Consider the following 21,603-nt stretch of genomic DNA (forward strand, 5'->3'; position numbering starts at 1 on the left):
TGTAAATGTTTGTAATCTTTTTCGGTACACCTTGTACCGAGGGGACAGTTTATTTTATATATATCATTTTAGCCGTTTAAAAAAAATATTGCATGGAAAAAATCGTATTGCTACAAATTAATTTGAATATGCTTTTTATTCAAGTAACTAGTTGACTCAAGTTATGCTTACGGAACAATTTGAATATTTTTATTACGAGCATGTAATATAAAACATATGCTACGCATCAATTCATTGGTATATTCTAGTTTGTTTCATCAAGCAGTCTTAATTAATTGGAACGTGGAGATTAGATGCCAGCACACTAAGAGCTCGTGTATGCCATGCATAGGCTCGTGCATAGTACGAATGGATCCGGATTCCATGCCGTGGGAATTTCATGCAGTTCTACGTAGTATTAGATCACAACCTTCCATTGAGATCGGACGGTTTTGATTTTATACACAATTTTATATATTAAAACAATCTAATCCACCAATTCTAGACCAGACGGCCAGATTTGACGCAGTAACTGCGTGCAATTATGCTTCCAGTACGTATGAGGTTTGTTGCTTTTTTTTAGGTGAGGGTCTACTCTATCACTTCATAATTTAGAATATTTATCCATCAATCAATGAGAACAAGTCACATAAGTAGATTTACATATGATATCCGCCTACGTTGTCTAAGTACGGGTATGGTACCGGTACCCGATACAAGTACAAATACGAAATACGGCATTTTTTGAAAAACTAAGGTGCAGATACGCCTGTACGTGTACCGGGTACATATCGGTCGGTACCGATCCTATCCCTCAAATGGAGAGAGTTGATTACTGCTCTAGACCTAAATGGCAAGAAAGGGCAAAGAGACATGATATATATGACTTGGCAAATTTGTTGGCATCCCATAGGCCATATCATATGCAGACTAGACGTGGGTAAAATCGTCATCTAACACGGTGTACAATTAATTTAATTTTGAATTGCACAGCTAGAAGTGTGGAATCGAATCTCACAACCTAATACATTTGGTTTCTTTATCCATGTCACCCTCCTCCTTCTACACACACCACATTGCAGACATACGTTTGCATGCGCTTGTAATTAACTTAACTAATTCTCAACTCAATAATTTAATGCCTTCGCATATAGTCACCCTAGCTGATCAATGTTTAATAATGTCTCTGAGTACGTCTATAGATCTATTCTTATTTTAAAAATAGAATAGAAAAGGACAATGTCCATATATAATTTATTTAATATCAGCTATTAATTTTCTCTCAGGAGAATACTCTTATCTAGATTAGTCTCTATCTAGATTATATTAGTCTCTATAATTGTCAAAAATAAAGATAAGTTTTTGTATAATTTTTTTCCACCACCATTATGCGGCCTAGTTATTAGACCATCTAACTCTAATTTAGTTCGGGATCAGTTATAACATCAAGTGGTTTCAATCTTCTCCCGATCACAGTTGCGAAAGATCGAATTGTGGTCCTCTCTACCAAATCCAACGTCATTTACCACTAGACCAACTAACGATTGGTGAATTCTCTTATCTTTGTGTCCCCACTTAATCATTGTTTAATAAAATTGATTTTTTTTTAAGGAAAATGCTAAACAGTGCCCCCGGGGCACTAGTTAAGGATGCAAAAATAGTAATTTGGCATTGGAGTTTGTGCAGTCAACTTCTAGAAAGTTTAAAAAGTGTTATTTTCTTTTCAAAACTTTCTAATTTTGGTTTCTTTAACCGGTGCCCCGGGGGCACTGGTTAGCATGACCCTTTTTTTAATTATTAATCAGGTCTCCGCACAAGACGAATAGAGATCGGTAAAAAGTAACTACATAACATGACGCCATATATATGCGGAACGCCTAAAAAAATTGATCTTTCTTATTATTAGTTTTTTAAATTTAATACTCATCACAAGAGATAAACCTACACGGTATGTGATTTTATCCGATCAGAAGCTTCTAGCCAGTGAAACACCACGTTCGTGTGGTTGTTTTAGAAGGGGGCATACCTGCAAGATATTTTGGCGCTCCGCTCAATAAAAACGCCAACTGAACGGACATATATATGAATATCTAAACACTACAAGATAAATGATATTTCGCAGCAACAAAAGTTCTTGGCAAAGTTCTTAAGTTGTTGGCAAAGTTGTTTTTTCCAGCAAATAAAAACTCGCTGTATATCGTTGCGATAAGTATCATTGCAAAAAATTTTGCAACAACATTGCAAAAAAAATAAAATAAAAAATCTGTAGCCGCAAATTATACTGTTGTCAAAATTGCATTATTCACAATGACAAATAATGTTGTTGTCAAAAAGTATTATTCCCAACAACTTTAATTGTCATTGGGACAAGTCATTTTTGCCAACAATAATGAACTTGTTGAAATTAGTTTTTGTTAATGGCAACGAGTTAAGAATGTTGTTGTTACATGTATATTTTTACCAACAAATTTATTGTTGTTAGGAAAAAGTCGCTGCAAAATGTCTTAACCCTTATAGTGAAAAATTATATTTTGTAGGGACCAAAACTATATCTTATCTATATATATAAATCCTAGATAGTTGTGGAATTGCATATCTAAACCCTAATCCACAAACCAATGAAAACCTTTCATTTAGCCACTTCATCCACTTACATTCATTTAATGTGGGGTAATAATTGTAATTATTATTATTATTATTATTATTATTATTATTATTATTATTATTATTATTTTAGGTTATTATTCATTTTAAATGTTTTTGTTCATTTTATTATTTTGTGTATTTTATTGTCTCTTTTTCAAAAAATTTAATGTTTTTGTTAATAATCTTTTGTCCAATCTTTATAAATATAAGGAGTTGGTCGATTGTCAGGACTACTTTCTAATGTTAGTAAAAAAAATAGATAAAATAAATTTTACTAATTGTTGTTATGCCCTATATGATTTTTATCATATTCGATATTTGAGTATGAGTTAAGTTGGTTTATCTTTGCTCCAATAAGTTTCAAATTAATATAAATGTCAAATTCGATAATACAGTAGTTTTTTGGTAAGAGATAATGAAGTAGTTTATCCAACTCAGAATCCTCCAATGAGATTTATAATATAAATAAAAACTTATGTTTCAACATCGATTGTTTTCCATGGTCAATTATATGCTATCATTTCCATAGTTATTTTGAAGAATGAGTTAAAGATATTGCTAATCAGTGTTAATGAAGAAGATACCAAAGTAACTTCAAATGTGATGTATAAATAAGTTTTTTAAATGTATAAACATCTATATATATATATATAATTCCTAGATAGTTGTGCAACCACTAATCTAACTCTAATCCACGTCAGTCACTTATATCCAATTAAACCACTCAATAATGTCACATCACTTCTACTTACATCATTGTCATCTCTATACACTTTTTTATATGCCTACATTTATATACCTATTACTTTTCATTATACACCCACTCAACTAATAATAATAGGTTTTACTAAATTATACGCACTAATTAATCTTTTATACTATATATTGAATTATAGTGTCCAATTAAGAATCAAATGCACAGTGTACGAGTATGACCACAAACCGTTTTCATAGCGACATAACAATTTATGGATTTCCAACTTATTTTGGTAGACGCAATAGGATCCATTGTAATCTTTTCGAAATGTATAAACACATCTTTAATATCTATCTTATATTTACATCACTTTTTTATTATTATTATTTTGTTGTTGTTGATGTTATTATTATAATTTTCATAATACTTATTGTTTCAATTTATACGAATGATTTTTCAACATTACAATATAAAATACCGCATAATACCCGTGCATCGCACGGGTGTGGGACTAGTAATTTTCTAACCTTAAAATATTAGGATGCTTACATAGAGAATAGAGGATGCTTACATTGATGCTTGTATATATATTAATGTTGTATTGAAAACTTCATAATCAACTGTTTTCAACCACTCCATCAACAATATCAAAATGTTGGCCATTTCTCCACCTTTGTTCTCAACAATTGGATGGCCCTTTGAAGAGCACATAAGCCATAATCTGCATCAGAATCACTTCTACAAAGACATTACTACTACTGATCAATTATTTCATATTAAAAACCAACTTGAAGCTGAAAATTCAACTGATCCATCACAAGCCACAAGCTGTGACCTTAGTCTGGTCAAGAAGCTTGTCCATAATGCTAGTGAGCGCGATCGCCGCAAGAAGATCAATAATTTGTATTCTTCACTACGTTCACTTCTTCCTTATTCAGATCAATTGGTACATAGTTATAATCTTTCTCTTGTTTTATTCATCTTTTGATTATTTACTTTATCAAATTACCTTGTGTTTTATGTGTTTTAACATTAATTCTTAAAAAAAATTAAAGTGCTGTTTGATTTATTTCTTAATGTTTCAAAATATCACTTCACAAGTCACAGATAAGCACTTACTTTTCCGGAAACTAAATTTATGATTTTTTTCACATATAAACACTTGTTATGATTTGCTAAAAAATAAGGGATTATATAGGATAATTTCGGTTGTACTTGATTTGAAAACTGTTTTTGGGACTGGACAAACTGGAGGCCATGTGAGTGGACAAAAACTGAAATTCGTATCCTCAGTAAGATTTGTCTAAAATACTCAAATAACATTTTGTCTACCAGATATCATACGAGACAAATTTTGTTTTATATCTTCAATGTTTGTATTGTGTTATACCTTCAATATTTATCTTATGTTGTTCTGTATTATATTATTCTATCAAATACTTATATTTTAAAGATCAAACGGACCTTAAAGAACAGGTCAATCACCCTCACTTTAATAAAAAAACTGATCGCTGTGATTATTTACTTTGTCAAACTTTTTATTGCTGCAAAATGCAAGCCAATGTGATTGATGTGGTTGCAATTGCATAGTTGTGAATGTGATGCCATTTTTCGAGAACTCTAATCCCTTAATATTGTGCCTGCAATTGTGGTTAATAATGTATACATATGTGTTGCAGAAGAAGTTGAGCATTCCAGCAACAATTTCGCGAGTTCTAAAATACATACCGGAGTTACAAAAACAGGTGGAAGGACTAATTAAGAGAAAAGAAGAGATCTTATTGAGATTTTCTCCTCAAGTTGACGAGGTTATAATAAGCAAAGAATCTCAAATGAAGAAGCAAAGTTACAATTCTGGTTTTGTAGTTTCAACAAGTAGACTTAATGATAGTGAAATTACTATTCAGATTTCATGTTACACTGTCAACAAGATTCCATTATCTGAGATCTTGCTCTGTTTAGAAAATGATGGCCTTTTTCTGCTAAATGTTTCTTCTTCTCAGACATTTGGAGGGAGGGACTTCTATAATTTGCATTTACAGGTCAGTTAACTTTGCAACACATATATAGTTCAATCTTATCAATTAACTTGGTAAAATTAGCAGTTGAACAAGCTTATGAGTATTCCAAGTAGCTTCCAAGTAAGATGACGGGTAAAATTGAAAGAAAAATTAATAAGTTATAAGCTCATAAGCTACTTGGAATAGTGTTTGAAAAATAAGCTATAAACTAGCTAGTAAAATAAGTTGTAAGCTCTTTTTGAAAATGATTTACCAAACAGGTCTTTTTAGTCATGGCAAGAGAGGGATGTGGTACTATACATTATGCATCTGATAACTTATAAACTAAAAATTCCTTATGTGTTTTTGGCAGGTGGATAAATCTCAGAGATTAGAAACCGATATTCTAAATGAGAAGCTCTTATCAATAATGGAGAAAAAGTGAATTTTCAAGTCAATAAAAATTAGTTACATTGGTTTTAATTTATAATGATGATCAAATGAACTTCTATGATGTTGGAAGCAAGAAGGGTAGTGCATATTTCTTAGGATTAAAATTTAAATGTTAATTAGACCTAACCTCAGTTACCAAGCGATATCTCTCTTTCATTTTATTACAAGAGAAATTAAATAGAAGAATTGGGATATATAGGGTGTAGAAAACAAAATGGATGAGTGTAACAAGCAATTAAGATATGTATATTTGTTGATGTTTGCTCTAAACTCTACTATTTTGGTTGATTTTTTATTGACAAGCTAGTCTTCTTAGTACTATTTTATCTTGAGCACAATATTGTTGCTTCATTTTCTAGCCATCAACCTTGTTATTTGGTCACTTTCTAGTTTTTAATTGTTAGTCCTCTGAATGTGCTATGACACTTCTAGCAAATCTTTAGTACTAGTGGAAGTTTCTCTTCCTCCCCCTAATATTCCATTTTGTCCCTAAAAAAAACTAGGAACACATAACTTCGATTTATACGAACCGAAACCGAAAGAATAAAATGTCAGTAAATAGTTTCCGCTCGCTTAAAAAATTCGAGGAACATTCCCCTAATGATTTGCTATAAAGACACGTTATCAGATCACCTTTGTCACTTGTTATTCTTGATCAATACACAATAAAAGTGATTGTTGAATGAAACCCGTGTTTTCTTCAATTGGTGGCATGAAATCAACGTTGGAACATTGGCAAGGGGTTTCTTCACGCATTGAAGCTCAAACTTAAGTAATCTTCGTTTTAATCTCGTTATTTTGATCAAATACTAGGTAGCTGCTACTTTCATAGGTTTTCTGACACCCTAATCGTTCAGTAAACCTTTACCGAAGTTTGCCCAGAAAAATTTCAGTAAACACGTACCGAAGTTTCCTGAGACTGAAAATTTGCTGCGCAGCTTACTGCCTCGGCTTATTAGTTGTTGTATAAATGGATTATAATTTGTTGTACAATTGGCTTATTAGTTGTTGTATAAATGTTGTGTCCAGCTTACACAACCATGAGTTGGACAAAGAGCTAAAAGGTCATCTCGTTGCGCGTCGTTTGAAACCTCAAGAGAAGGAGTTTTTGTGAAATGACAAGGAATTTGGTCCCGCCTAGGAATGTAATATCCACATTGAAAGAGAGAGATGCAGATAATAAGACTACAATAAAGCAAGTGTACAATGCCCTTCATAGATTAAAACATGCAAGTAGGGCGTCAAGGACTGAAATGCAACACCTGTTCAAATAACTTGAGGATAACAACTATTTTTTCAAATTTAGATCAGTTGGTGACTCTGAAACTGAAATTCTTCAGGATATTTTCTTTGCACATCCTAAATCCGTAAGTTTGTTCAACTCTATTCCTACTGTGTTATTGATGGATTTGGCCTACAAAACAAACCAGTACAATATGTCATTTGAGATAGTCGGTTTCACGTCCACCGAGAAGACATCCAACGTTGGATTTGCTTTTCTTAGTAATGAAAAAGAAGACAATTTTACTTGGGCTTTACGGCAATATGTCTTAGTATTTTAAAGAGTGAAGACATTAGACCTAAGGTGATTTTGACTGACAGGGATACCGCACTGATGAATGATGTTTCAGAAGTATTTCCAACATCGACTGCGTTGGTTTGTCGTTTTCATGTTAAAAAAATGGAGAAAAGGTGAAGCAATCAGATGTGTGGAAGAACGTCATGTCATCATAGATTCTTTTGAGGATGTATTGGATTCGCCTAATGAGGAAGCTTATGTTGATGTTGTGGTGGAGTTCAGGAAGGTATGTCAAAATGGCCAAGATTTTTGAGTTATGTTAAAGACACAATTTTAGACACTAATAAAAAGATGTGATACGATCATGAGTTACCTAAGCATGTGGAAGGAAACTTATAAAAAAAATTGCAACTCAAATATTTTGGCATCTTCCAGCTCTTATTCCTATTGGTCAGAAGAAGTATTTAACTTAAAGACATAGATTGAATGAAGCACAATTCACATGATAAGAAGCATTCATGGACTGATTTGTGGTCTAATAATATTGTACTAAATAGAAAACATTTCAGTCCAATTTTCTTTATTTTTATTATAATTTTCATTTTTGGTATTAGGAGAATTTTTAGATGACCTTTAGTTCTCCATACGCTCTCTAGATGCTTCCTAGTGGTGCACTAAGTCATTATATTTGCTAGTGGGAATTTTTTATAAGCATGTTAGTGCTAATTTTCTAAGGCCTATGATGAATTAATGTATGGTAGTGGACAATAAATCCTACTATATAAGGATAGACTATAAATAGGGATCTCATGTACTTTTCAAAAGACAACTTGAAGTTTAATATAATTGAGAGTTTTCTATTGTGAGAACTTTTCCTTTGTACTTGAGATAAGAACTTTATAGTGTTGGTTCTACCGGCAAGTCGCGGTTAGGATCGCACTTACTTAATAACTTTGGTTCTACCGGCAGGTCGCGGTTACAGTCAAGTTCCTCTTTTGCTTGATAACTTTGGTTCTACCGGCAAGTCGCGGTTAGGGTCAAGTTCCTTTACCTGTTTTCAAGACGATCCTAAGCAGTCGCTTATCAAGATGGTTGTCGATGCTTGGACCGACAAATTTATGCACATGGGCAATAATACTACCACAAATAGAGTTGAATCTTCGCACGGTGTATTGAAAAAATACTTGTTACACGGTAACGATGATTTGGTCAGCGATCCACAAAATGTTTGTCAATCAGTTCACTGAAGTTCAAATAGAATTTTGTCAGAGTTCGTCTGTTGCATAACACAGATATGGGTTACCAACAAGGTTGGAATGTTGTAAAATCACTTTTTATCGTTTGGTAACGCGAGCAAACAAATAAAAGGCAATAACAAGGTTGGAATGTTGTAACCACTTGATGTATTTGGAAGCTTAGAAACAATATTATTTTCAATGGTGCTTTGCCAGAGGCTTCCTCTTTGGTGGATAATATTTTAGCTACTTCTTGGGTTTGGTTTAGCGTCGCTCAGGCCGTAAATTATTTTTTCTTCTCTGATTGGTGTAATAATCCTTTTGTTAGTTTACAATGCATCTAATAACATGCTTTGTTGTGTAAGGGAATGAATACCATTTCCACTCCCTTATATTGAATTTTGCTTATTAAAAAAATCAATAAAAATTGAAAAACAAATTTAAAAACATATTAAACCCTTACCCTATAAACGGTATAACTCGTACGTCAGGGCCGGTTCCGACATTTTGGAGGTCCAGGGCAAATAATTAAAAGGACCCGTAATAAGCTTTTTTCCAATTTTTTTTTAAAAGAACATCATCTATTTAAATTGAAAATAGCATATTGCCGTCCCAATACATTTGGAGCTCCCAGATAAATTGGATAAAAAAAACCTATAAAGATAAAATAAATTTAGTAAAATTAATGTTTTTTATTTAAAAAAAAATGCAATTTTTAAAAGAGATCCGTAACTTTTTTTAAAGAAAATGAAAACGTCAATAATATAAAAAATGTCATATTCTAATCAACAACAACAAAATACACCTTAAAAAAATGATAGTATTTTTAATCTTGTAAAAAAAAAACTTATGTTTTTAATAAAAATTGCAACTTAATTTTAAAAATGAATTATTTATTTTCAAAGAAATAACAAAATATATATATTTTTTAAAAAAAATAGTAAAACTATTTGTAAGCTCTAGAGTAATTCTATTTATAATAAACTCATTATTTTATAAAAGGAAACAATTTTTGTCATATTCAATATGAACTATAAATAATATTAAATTAAAATTAACTGTATTTATTATGCATTGATCACTTAAAATAAATTCAAAAAACCATCACTGGTGGGATTCAAACACACCACCCTCAAGACTGGCACTAAGGAGTCATGCACGCAACACTACACCAAGCAACACTTCATGAAAATGTTCTTCCGAAACAAATACATAACCCATATTTACAATGATGAACTTGAAGAAAAAAATTTGAGGCCCCAATATTTGGGAGGCCTTGGGCTAGGGGCCTGGTTGCCCTGGCCCAAAACCGGGCCTACCGTACATGCAAACGGTGATTTATGTGACCAATGCAATTAATTTGTTTGTTTTTTTCATATCAAGTGGTTTCATCTCTTTTTCTATCACAATTGCGGGGATTAAATTGCAGTCCTTCCTGCCAAGTTCAACGTTAATCACCACTGAACCAACTAACGATTAATTATTTGTTCTTATATTTACGTGCATAAAAATTATAAACACGATGATATATGTGACCATGAAATTAAAAAAGAATCGTCTGGTGAGTTTAGTTCAGTTGGCAGGAACATTGCATTATATATGCAAATGGCCGGAGTTCGAACCCCGACCATCTCACTTATCCACTTTAAGGATGGAATTTCTAGTCACTAAACTACTTTAAAAAATTACAATTTTTCTTGAAAAGCTATCCATATTTATCTTCTTTTTTTTTGTATCAATTCTCGAAAAGAGTTCCTTTGAAGAACAAATCATCAATCAAGTGTTCCATCATTTATAATAGTAGAGACAGGGCCGGTTCCGAGATTTTGGAAGCCTCGGGACAAATAATAAAAATGGACAACTAATAAAAATACAATTTTTTTAAAAAAGAAATATTGATAGTGTTTTTAATAAAAATTACAACTTAAATTTAGAAATTAATTATTTATTAATATAATTTTCTTGAAAAAAATAAATAAAGTAGTCAAATTATTTATAAGTTATAGAGTTTTTTTTTGTCAGAGTTATAGAGTGTTTTTATTTATAAAATAAAAAATAATAGTTGTGTAAATTCATTATAGAAGTCTTAAATAAATAAATAAAAACAAAACTGCCCAAGGGGGAGTTGAATTCATAACCCTGAAGTCTTAAATAATAAGCAAGTGCGCGCGCCAACAGGCTAAGGAGTCTTTTGTGAAATTAATTGTCCGAACAAATACTTAACCCATATTTTAAAAAATTTGGGCGAACAAATACTTAAATTCATTGTTGAAATTAATTGTCCGAACAAATACTTAACCCTGAAGTATTGAGGCCCAAGCTTTTTTGAGGCCCTGGACTGGAGGCCTGGTTGCCTTGGCCCAAAACCGGGCCTGAGTAGAGATGAGAGATCAACTTTTTATTTGTTCCACTAGATATTTGATACGCAAATGTTCATCATAGTCCTACAAACAAGTAGTGATAAACACAATATATCAAGAATTCAAATTCAAATTACAAATATACAAGTAGATATTATATTTTTTTTTTTTTTGGTACAAGTAGAGATTATATCTTATACATCATCACTTTAATTTTAAATTTAATTATCCTCTGCAAAATCAATAATTCTCTTTTCGGAAATGGAATACTACATATCTTAGTGAATGGCTTAAAAAAAATATCTTAGTGAATGTCCATAAAATAAAAAATAAAATAATAATAATCTTAATCCAATATCGGATATGGATATTATCTTTTTTTTCTTCCGAAAATTACGGCCTACGTGTGTGATGGATATGTATATATTAATATTATCTGTTTGAATTTGAACTTTATCAAATACTGGAAAAATCTTCATAAACATTCAACGTGTTAATAATGTTCATCTTAATTAAATCAAATCCAACAAATTTTCTGCGATTAGCACCATGGCACCATATATATAAAAAATTCAAATCCGAATTACAAATATACAACAGCTGGTATATTAAAAAAGACAACCGTATATTCATCACCTTAATTTTTATATATTAAAAAATTAAATTTAATTATCCTAGGCAAAATCAATAATTTCTCTTTTGGAAAAGATAACCAATAATAGTATACGACTTATTCTAAAAGAAATAAAAAATCTCAGTGAGGGAATGGGAAATCTTAATTATTTGCAAAGAAAAAGAATTTCCATCAATTTTTTTTTTTTTTGGTAAGGATTTTCCATCAAATAAAAAAAATAGGCTTAAATGCAGTTTTACCCCCCCTATTTTGGAAAATGCGGAATTTTACCACCCCTATTTTAAAATGCGGAATTTTACCCCCCCTATTTTATAATTTGTTGGATTTTGCCCCCCACTAAAATTTTGCACAAAATCTGCTTCTGAGCCTCAAGTTCAAAGCTTCGCACAGAACTCAATTTAGATCAATAATTCACCAAACTGGTACCGAAACGACCGCAATCGAGTTAGTTTTCCACAGAATCAAACTCCACTAAATTTGGAGTTACAGAGAGAGATTAATTACCGTTTTAGTGAAGGTCTGTTCAAATTAATTATCGTATGAAACTACTACTAGTATTTTCGTCATTCCTCTCACCCTGTAGCTCATTTTTTAATACTATTTACATGTATGGAAATCTAACGAAATTACCCTTGTTGGCATTTCAATTTCGTCGATTTTGGAGTTACGATGGGTTCGGTAGACGATGTTGAATTTTAAGATCACAAGTAGATTTCTGCAGAATTAGTAATTGGACACACCTTCACTAAAACGGTAATTAATCTCTCTCTGTAACTCCAAATTTAGTGGGGTTTGATTCTGTGTAAAGCTAACTCGATTACGGTCATTTCGGTAGCCGTTTGGTGAATTATGGATCCGAATTGAGTTGTATGTGAAGCTTTGAAGTTGTGACTCGAAAGCAGATTTTTGCAAAATTTTGGGGGACATACCTTCACTAAAACGGTAATTAATCTCTCTTTGTAACTCCAAATTCAGTGGGGTTTGATTATGTGGAAAGATAACTCGATTACGGTCATTTAGGTATCCTTTTGGTGAATTATTGATCAAAATTGAGTTGTGTGCGAAGCTTTAAAGTTGTGACTCGAAAGCAGAATTTTAGGGGGGGCAAAATCCAAAAAATTATAAAACAGAGGGGATAAAAGTCCGCGTTTTAAAACAGGGGGGTAAAATTCCGATTTAATCAAAATAGGGGGGGGCAAAACTGCATTTAAGCCAAAAAAATATATAATTATATAACTAATGAGATTTATTATTTATTTTTTTAAGGTTTAGAGATTTATTATTTTTTTGTTTTATACTGTAATAATTCCTTACATTATCAAAAACTATATATTTGATAAAATAAAATTTCCTTAGATAAGAAGATACCATAATTATAATTGGATACGTTTTCTTTTACACTATTATACGGGAATATTCAGTTCTACGGACCTAACAAATAGACCACATTACTTGGGATACAAGGCAGCGTTTGTTTATAAATACTAGTTTAGAGATAGAGTCATAAATCGGTGTTTGTACCCCAAAAAAAAAAAAGTCATAAATCGGTGCAAAATCAATATTTAACAAATAAAGTTTTTTTTTTTTTCTAGAAACATCTTCAGACCAAGTCATGGTGAATGAAACAAAGACATATGATTCAATGAAGTATGATGATGATGGAGAAAGGATTGTGATGTTGTTTGGTGTCAACATTGCAAAAAAACCCGCCAAAGTTGATGACACCATCAAGAACATCATGGAAGACATCAATTCTATCCATGGTGACAATAAGAATGAGATTTCTATTCATGATACTGGTGAAAGTTCCGACCATGAAAAGATGGAAAAGGGTATGTTTTTAAAAACCACTTACATTGTTTGTTAAGCCGACCATTTGAATTTGTCTTATTTTTTTAGCTTATGAAATTTTTTTTTTTTTTTTTGTAAATTCATAAGTTCCTTTGCAAAAATTGTATTTTTATACTTGTTTTCTTATAGACTACTTTAGAATAATACATAACAGCTTATTTATTTGCATAAGTCAATTCAAACGGTCATGGTGGCTATGTTATTACTCATTTGGTTTGACATAGCGGTGTTGGCTTGCGATCTGCAGCGTGCTCTTCTTAGGTTAGATTCACCTTAGTGTCAATTTCGCTAGGCTGATCCATAGAAAAACCTTTGGCTTTGAATGGATCGCCTAAGTGGAGGGTGAAATTGGTCATTAAGCCGGATACAGGATTCTCTGCATTTCGGTTAAGTTTTTTTTTTTATTATCTACCTTTTGATAATTTTGTTAGCCAACAACTAATGAGAATAAATCTGAAATAAAATAACCTGTTAATTGTTGGATAAATACACCAAAAGGAATAGACCTCACTTATTATTATTATTATTATTATTATTATTATTATTATTATTATTATTATTATTAGCAATGTATTTTATAACTTTTATTATTCACGATTTTCTTAGCTATGTGAATTTTTGTCTATGTAGAATTTGAACATCAGAGTGAGAACGAGAATGGGAATGACGATGATAATAACAGAGTTCCAGAATTAGAATTAGCAATTGGTCAAAGTGCTAACCATGGAAAGATAAAAAGGGGTATGTTTGTGAAAATTATATATAAAGATTGCTAGCTAATTTGTGATGGTATCTATGTTCTATAGAATTTGAACATGTGAAGTTTTATGTTCTATAGAATTTGAACATTTATATGGGACTCATTATTTATCTGGTGTTTAAGTATATTCATTCTTAGATTTCCAGTATCAATTGAGCTTAATTTTTTTTTTTATGGTAAATTGTTAGCATGTTAATTGTTATGTTAGTTTTTTCTCCGACTGATTCAACACTTTTTGAGCCCTATCTATTTCATCTCTCAAGCCTGAAGAAATCCCCCTCCCAGTCGGACTCCATATCTCTTTTGACTCTATGTATGATCTCCATCTCCTTTAACTTTTATTTCAACTAGTTCAACCAGTTGAACTACCTCATCTCACCTGGCTGGAGTTGATAGTTGATAGTACTATAACAATGAAGAGACAAAGGAATCAAAGACCACAAGGCCACTATATCACTATAACCTTGAGAGACAATCCAATGGTTCAATACACACCACCATAAATAACCAATGGTTCACTATAAACAAAATCATTTGATATTGAGATACATCAAAATTAATTAATTCATGCATTCCAACATAAGATACAAGGGGACCAAAAGTGGTAGATGTTTGTGTCCCTTAATTAATTATTTGGTCCAAACTTGTTCTCTGATCGAGAGAAAAAAATTGTTCGAAGAGATCAACCTCTTAAATTGATCTCCATTAAATTAGTTTGATTTACCAAACAATATGCTTGATATATAAAAGCTTTTTATGTGCTACCTTTCTTAATCATGTAAATAAAAAAACTGTTGCACTACACAGTGAAATCATGGACAGAGAAGGAACACAAGGCTTTCTTGAAAGGTTTAGAGGCAGTTGGAAAAGGCAGATGGAAGCATATATCAAGAAATTTTGTGATAACCAAGACTCCTACTCAAGTTGCTAGTCATGCACAAAAATATTATCAAAGAAATGAACCAATAGTCCATAAAACCAAGCGCCAAAGCATCTTTGACATAAAACTTCTTGTATGGTTTCACTTTTTTTCTTTTTTATGTGTGAGTTTTTTTTTTTTTTTTGTTATCCATAACATATGAAAAAATTTATGATTTCATTACTTGATATGGCAGGATGATGAACATCAAAATTCAAAGGCTTTTGCTGCTTAGGTCTAATGCCTCCTGTTGGTGGATGGTCTGTCGTCTGCTTTATTAGATGTCTTAGTTCAGATTTAGATAATTTGGTTTGTAGGGTTGCTATTTTATGGTTTTGCTTTTTGAGGAGTCATTTTTGTTAGATAGTAGTACACCTCTCTTTTTTTGTTTTTAGGTGGGGAGTACTTCTAGGACACCTCTTTCGATTTTTGTTTAGTTTTAACATTCTGATACTCCTCCTTCATGGAGAACCTCAGTTCGATTTTTAGATAGAACAATTTATTGGTTAGACTTTATTTATCATGTAGCCGAACTTCATAGTACTATGGTCCTCGAGTTTAATTCTTGGGTTGAACAATTTCTTGACCATATAAGTAACATATGAAATTAATCTATTCTCAAAAAAATATAGATATATGATTGCCTTCAACTTTTTTTTACCATTTATTTATGTATTGCCAAACTAAAAAAAAAAAAAAACAATATAGATATTATGATTGCCACGAATTTTGTTAATTATTGCTTTTGGACTGCATTACGTGGCTGTTTTATCTTTATTTTCTATTGTTTCAGTTTTTTATTTGAGTCAATAAGTGGTTCCTACATCTTAGGAGAGAAAGTAGCTTTTATTATCCCACATTCCTAATTCTATGGTGATGTGGTTGTGTTCTGTTTTGATATTTTGAACTTACTATTTAGTGTATTGCTGCAGTCATTAATAAACTGAATTTCCCTATTTCATCTCAGTATTATTCTCTTCAACATACTTTACTTTAGTTTTCAATATTATTCTGCCATAAACCATCAAATTGGTAGCAGAGCTATCATCTTACGGGACCTGTGAAAATGGAAACTGAAACAAGTTTCTCACAAGTTGCTCCTCCTGTCTTTGATGGGGACAACTATGACCTTTGGGCAGTAAGAATGGAGTCTTACCTAGAAGCTTTGGACCTTTGGGAAGCCGTGGAAGAGGATTATGAAGTTCCTCCGCTGCCGAATAATCCAACCATGGCTCAGTTAAAAAATCACAAGGAGAAAAAAACTAGAAAGGCAAAATCATGTCTTTTTGCCGGTGTTTCACAAACTGTTTTCACTAGAATCATGACGCTCAAAACAGCCAAGGCCATCTGGGACTATTTGAAGGAAGAATACACAGGGGATGAGAGGACTCGAGGCATGCAAGTGCTGAACTTGATGAGGGAATTCGAATTGCAGAAAATGAAATAGTCTGAGACAGTTAAAGATTACTCAGATAGATTGATTTCCATTGCAAACAAGGTTAGGTTACTCGGAACTCAATTTGCTGATTCGAGGATCGTAGTCAAAATTTTGGTTACAGTACCAGAGAGATACGAAGCATCAATAACGGCTTTGGAGAACACAAAAGATTTGTCCACAATCACTTTAGCAGCGGTGTTGCACGCCTTGCAAGCCTAGGAGCAACGAAGGCTTATGAGACAGGATCATGCGGTGGAAGGTGCTTTACAAGCCAAGCATCATGAAGTTGGAAGTACCGCAAACAACCCAAGAAAAGACAAAGGTAAAAAGAAAAGTTATCCCTCTTGCAAGCACTGTGGCCTCGACGGTCACCCACCGTTTAGATGTTGGAGAAGACCAGACGCAAAGTGCAGCAAGTGCAATCAGCTTGGACATGAAGCTATAATTTGCAAAAGCAAAATTCAAAAACATGAAGTCAATGCCCAGGTTGTAGAGCAAGATGAAGAAGATCAGATTTTTGTGGCAACGTGCTTTTCAACTAAAAGTAGTTCAGAATGCTGGCTGATTGATAATGGTTGTACAAACCACATGGCATATGATAGAACTCTCTTCAAAGATTTGAAGCCTACTCAAATATCAAAAGTCAGAATTGGGAACGGTGGCTATATTTCAGCAAAAGGAAAAGGAACTGTGGTAATTTCAACGAGTTCAGGTATAAAGACAATCTCAGATGTTCTTTATGTACCTGATATTGACAAAAATCTGCTTAGTGTAGGCCAATTGATTGAAAAAGGATTTAAAGTATCTTTTGAAAATCAATTTTGTCTAATCTTCGACACCACTGGTCGGGAGATTCTAAGGGTTAAGATGAGAGGTAAAAGCTTCTCATTTGATCCAATTGAGGAGGAGCAGAGTGCTTATTTCACTGAAGTCAGTCCCACTGAACTGTGGCATAAGCGACTTGGTCATTGTCATATTCAAAGAATGATGAACATGAAGAATAATGATATGACAAGAGGTCTACCGGTGCTTTCTAATCATTTGCCAAATTGTAATGCTTGTCAATTTGGTAAACAAATCAGAAAACCATTTCCAAAAACTGTTTGGAGAGCCTCTCAAAAGCTGCAACTCATTCACACTGATGTGGCAGGACCTAAAAGAACACCGTCATTACAAGGTAGTCTGTACTTTGTTCTCTTCATAGATGATTTTACAAGAATGTGCTGGATTTTTTTCTTGAAATTTAAGCATTAAGTGGCTGGAGTATTTGTAAAGTTCAAGAATATGGTTGAAACTCAAAGTGGCTGCAAGATTCAATTTCTAAGATCCGATAATGGGAAGGAGTATACATCAACACAGTTTAATTTATTTTGTGAAGAAGCTGGCGTTGTACATCAACTCACAACTCCATACACTCCGGAGCAAAATGGAGATAGTGAAAGGAGAAATAGATCCATAATGGAGATGGCTAGATGCATGTTGCATGAGAAAGACTTGCCAAAACAATTTTGGGCAGAAGCAGCCAACACGGCTGTTTATCTTCAAAATCGACTCCCCACAAAGGTTTTGAAAGATAAAACTCCTTTTGAGGCTTGGTATGGGTATAAGCCTTCACTAACCTTTCTTAAAGTGTTTGGTTATGTTTGTTTTGCATATGTTCCACAAGTTAAGCGTGATAAACTTGACAAGAAAGCAATTCCAGGAATTTTTGTCGGATATAGTTCTGTTTCAAAAGCCTACAAGGTGTATCATCCTCAAAGTGGAAAGATGACTGTCTCTAGAGATGTGCATTTTAATGAAGATCAACAATGGGACTGGAAGAATCCTAAAAAAACAATTGGATCTTTCAATGATATTGAAGATGATTATCTTGAAAAGCAAACAACAGAGTTGTGTGAGAACGAATTAGAAGATGATCCTCCCATTAGAGGCACAAGGCTGCTGTCAGATATCTATCAAAGATGCAATGTTGCAGTATGTGAACCTGCTTACTGTGAAGAAGCACTAAAAGATCCAAAACGGAAAAATGCAATGGAGGAGGAGAAGTCAATGATTCACAAAAACAAGACATGGGAACTCGTTGACAAGCCTGAAGATAGAAACATCATTGGAGTTAAATGGGTTTTCAGAACAAAGCTTAATGCAGATTGCTCGATCAATAAATACAAGGCCAGACTCGTAGTTAAAGGGTATGCACAAATTTTTGGTGTTGATTATTCTGACACTTTTGCACCTGTATCAAGATTAGATACAATTAGATTGGTGTTAGAAATTGTTGCACAAAAAGGCTGGAAAGTATTCCAGTTAGATGTTAAATCAGCTTTTTTAAATGGAGATTTACAAGAAGAGATATATGTGGAGCAGCCAGAGGGATTTGTGGTGCAAGGTGGAGAAGATAAAGTCTATCTTCTTAAGAAGGCCCTTTATGGCTTAAAACAAGCACCAAGGGCTTGGTACAGTAAGATAAATGATCACCTATTGAGCATAGGTTTTGAAAAAAGTTTATCTGAGTCCACTCTTTATGTAAAACATAAGGGTAAAAATTCTCTCATAATTTCCCTCTATGTTGATGATCTTTTAGTAACCGGAGATGATACAAGGCTTGTTGAGGAATTCAAACAAGAAATTATGCAAACTTTTGAAATGACAGATCTTGGTTTGATGACATTTTTCCTTGGAATTAAGATCAAGCAAAATGAGAATGATGTGTTCATCTACCAAAACAAGTATGCAAAGGAAATATTGAAAAAATTTCAGATGGAGGAGTGCAAAATAGTTAGCACACCAATGAACCAAAAGGAGAAGTTGAGCAAGGAAGATGGGTTTGACAAAGTTGATGAAGGATACTATAGGAGTCTTATTGGATGTTTAATGCATCTCACTGCAACAAGGCCAGACATTCTATTTGCTGTAAGTATTCTCTCTCGATTTATGCATTGTGCTAGTGAAATGCATTTAAGGGCACTGTTGATTATGGTGTCAAATTTGAGAGCTGTCCAACATTCAAGTTGTGTGGATTCTCTGATAGTGACTGGGCTGGATCCATTGATGACATGAAGAGTACCTCTGGATATTGTTTCAGTCTAGGCTCAGGAGTTTTTTCATGAAGCACAAAGAAGCAAGAGACAGTAGCACAATCCACTGCAGAAGCCGAATTCATAACAGCAACAGCAGCTGTAAATCAAGCTGTGTGGCTAAAAAAGATTTTATTTGATTTACATCTCCAACAAAATCATAAGATAGAGGTATTTATTGACAACCAGGCAGCAATTGCAATTTCAAAGGATCCTGTATGTCATGGGAAGACTAAACATTTTAACATCAAGCTCTATTTTTTAAGAGAAATGCAGCAAAATGGAGAAGTGAATTTGGTTTATTGCAAGTCAGAAGATCAATTGGCAGATTTGTTTACAAAGCCACTTCCTGTCAGCAAGTTTGAGTTTTTAAGGCAGAAAATTGGAGTTTGCAGATCCTAAAGCAAGGAGGAGTGTTAATTATTGCTTTTGGACTGCATTACGTGGCTGTTTTATCTTTATTTTCTATTGTTTCAGTTTTTTATTTGAGTCAATAAGTGGTTCCTACGAGAGAAAGTAGCTTTTATTATCCCACATTCCTAATTCTATGGTGATGTGGTTGTGTTCTGTTTTGATATTTTGAACTTACTATTTAGTGTATTGCTGCAGTCATTAATAAACTGAATTTCCCTATTTCATCTCAGTATTATTCTCTTCAACATACTTTACTTTAGTTTTCAATATTATTCTGCCATAAACCATCAAATTCTATACGGATTGCGCCATGAATTCTATACGGATATGTAACAGGAAACCCTAATATTAAGGGATTAATATTAAATTTGTCAACAAAAAAAAGGATTAATATTAAATGTTAAACTATTTTTTAATTATTACGATCTATAATTTGTAGAAAATCTAAATTTTTTTTTTGTTACAATCTAAAATATATTTATATATTTGATTTAAAAAATATGTAAAAGCAATATGGGTAAATTACACTAACCTCCCTTGAGGTCTTCTTAAATAATACGAACATCCCCTTTACTTTTAAATCAAGCAATTTAATGATGAGAACAGTACTGAATTGGAGACGTTGAGAGAAACGTCGAGCACAAATTCAATAACGCTGACCAACCAATTGAGAAGTTATGTAGTCAAAAAATTAAAATCAGTTGAAAATTGAGAAGAAGCATTTGTTGGTGGATTTTGCTCCCAAATTGAGTGACATAGTTGACTATATTACACTATTCACATATATTGTTTTGATCATATTTTTCTACTAATAAATAAAATTAAATATTAGCATATAAAATGTTGTTGGATTCGTCTCGATAAGTATTTTCAAAATATCAAATTTTTATAATTTTTACATTAATATAATTAAAAATATTAATCGTCAAAGTTATGCATCGGCATGCACGAAACATTCAACTGTGTCACTCAATTTGGGTTGGAGGGAGTAGTAGTTTTTTTTTTTTCACTTAACTGAGAACTATCGGTATTAAATGGAGGGGAGGTATTTGTTGCTTTGAATAAAAATTAAGGGAGGTTAGTGTTTAGTTAAAAAATAGAGGGTGTCGGTGCTATTTAAGATGACCTTAGGGGAGTTCAGTGTAATTTTCCCAAACATATTTTCTCTAGTCAAAAAATATTGCATCATTTTATGAACAATATTAAAGTTAATACTTATACATGGAAATGAACATTTTATAAATGAGTAAAAATTTTAATGTTAAAAAAATATTTCATAAATAAATATAACATTTTTTATATAGAAGAAACGATGTTTATGATGCGACAAATATAATATTTTTATTTATTTATTAAATTCAAATAGTCTACACTCATGGTTCGATAGTGGATTCTGTTAAAAAAAATTAAAAATAGTACATGTCTTATTCAAAAAGAAATTCAATAAATCTTGGTGAGGGGATCATTGATAAAATTGATAAAATAATTTAAAAAGGAAAAAGAAAATCCGTCAAATAAATATAGAAATAATGAGATTTGTTATTTTTGTATTTTTTATCATAATAATTTCAGTAAAATAAATATATTTTCTATTATAATAATTTCAATCAAATAAATATTCAAT

The 21,603-nt window shown here is 32.3% G+C and overlaps 2 protein-coding genes across 2 annotated transcripts; both read left to right on the forward strand.

Annotated features, from left to right (window-relative positions):
- The first annotated feature begins 3,960 nt into the window (after positions 1-3,960).
- LOC123924509 (transcription factor ORG2-like) lies at positions 3,961-6,081 on the forward strand. The gene is made up of 3 exons (XM_045977435.1): positions 3,961-4,268; positions 5,002-5,364; positions 5,696-6,081. The coding sequence occupies exons 1-3, from the start codon at positions 3,975-3,977 to the stop codon at positions 5,765-5,767; spliced, it is 729 nt and encodes a 242-aa protein (XP_045833391.1). The 5' UTR covers positions 3,961-3,974; the 3' UTR covers positions 5,768-6,081.
- Positions 6,082-13,121: 7,040 nt separating this feature from the next.
- Positions 13,122-14,256, forward strand: LOC123891687. Its single transcript, XM_045941596.1, has 3 exons — positions 13,122-13,355; positions 14,005-14,115; positions 14,213-14,256. Exons 1-3 carry the CDS (start codon positions 13,136-13,138, stop codon positions 14,254-14,256), a joined length of 375 nt encoding a protein of 124 aa, XP_045797552.1. The 5' UTR covers positions 13,122-13,135.
- The last annotated feature ends 7,347 nt before the right edge of the window (positions 14,257-21,603 follow it).

The sequence above is a fragment of the Trifolium pratense genome, linkage group LG1, assembly GCF_020283565.1.
Source record: "Trifolium pratense cultivar HEN17-A07 linkage group LG1, ARS_RC_1.1, whole genome shotgun sequence".
Taxonomy (NCBI): Eukaryota; Viridiplantae; Streptophyta; class Magnoliopsida; order Fabales; family Fabaceae; genus Trifolium; species Trifolium pratense.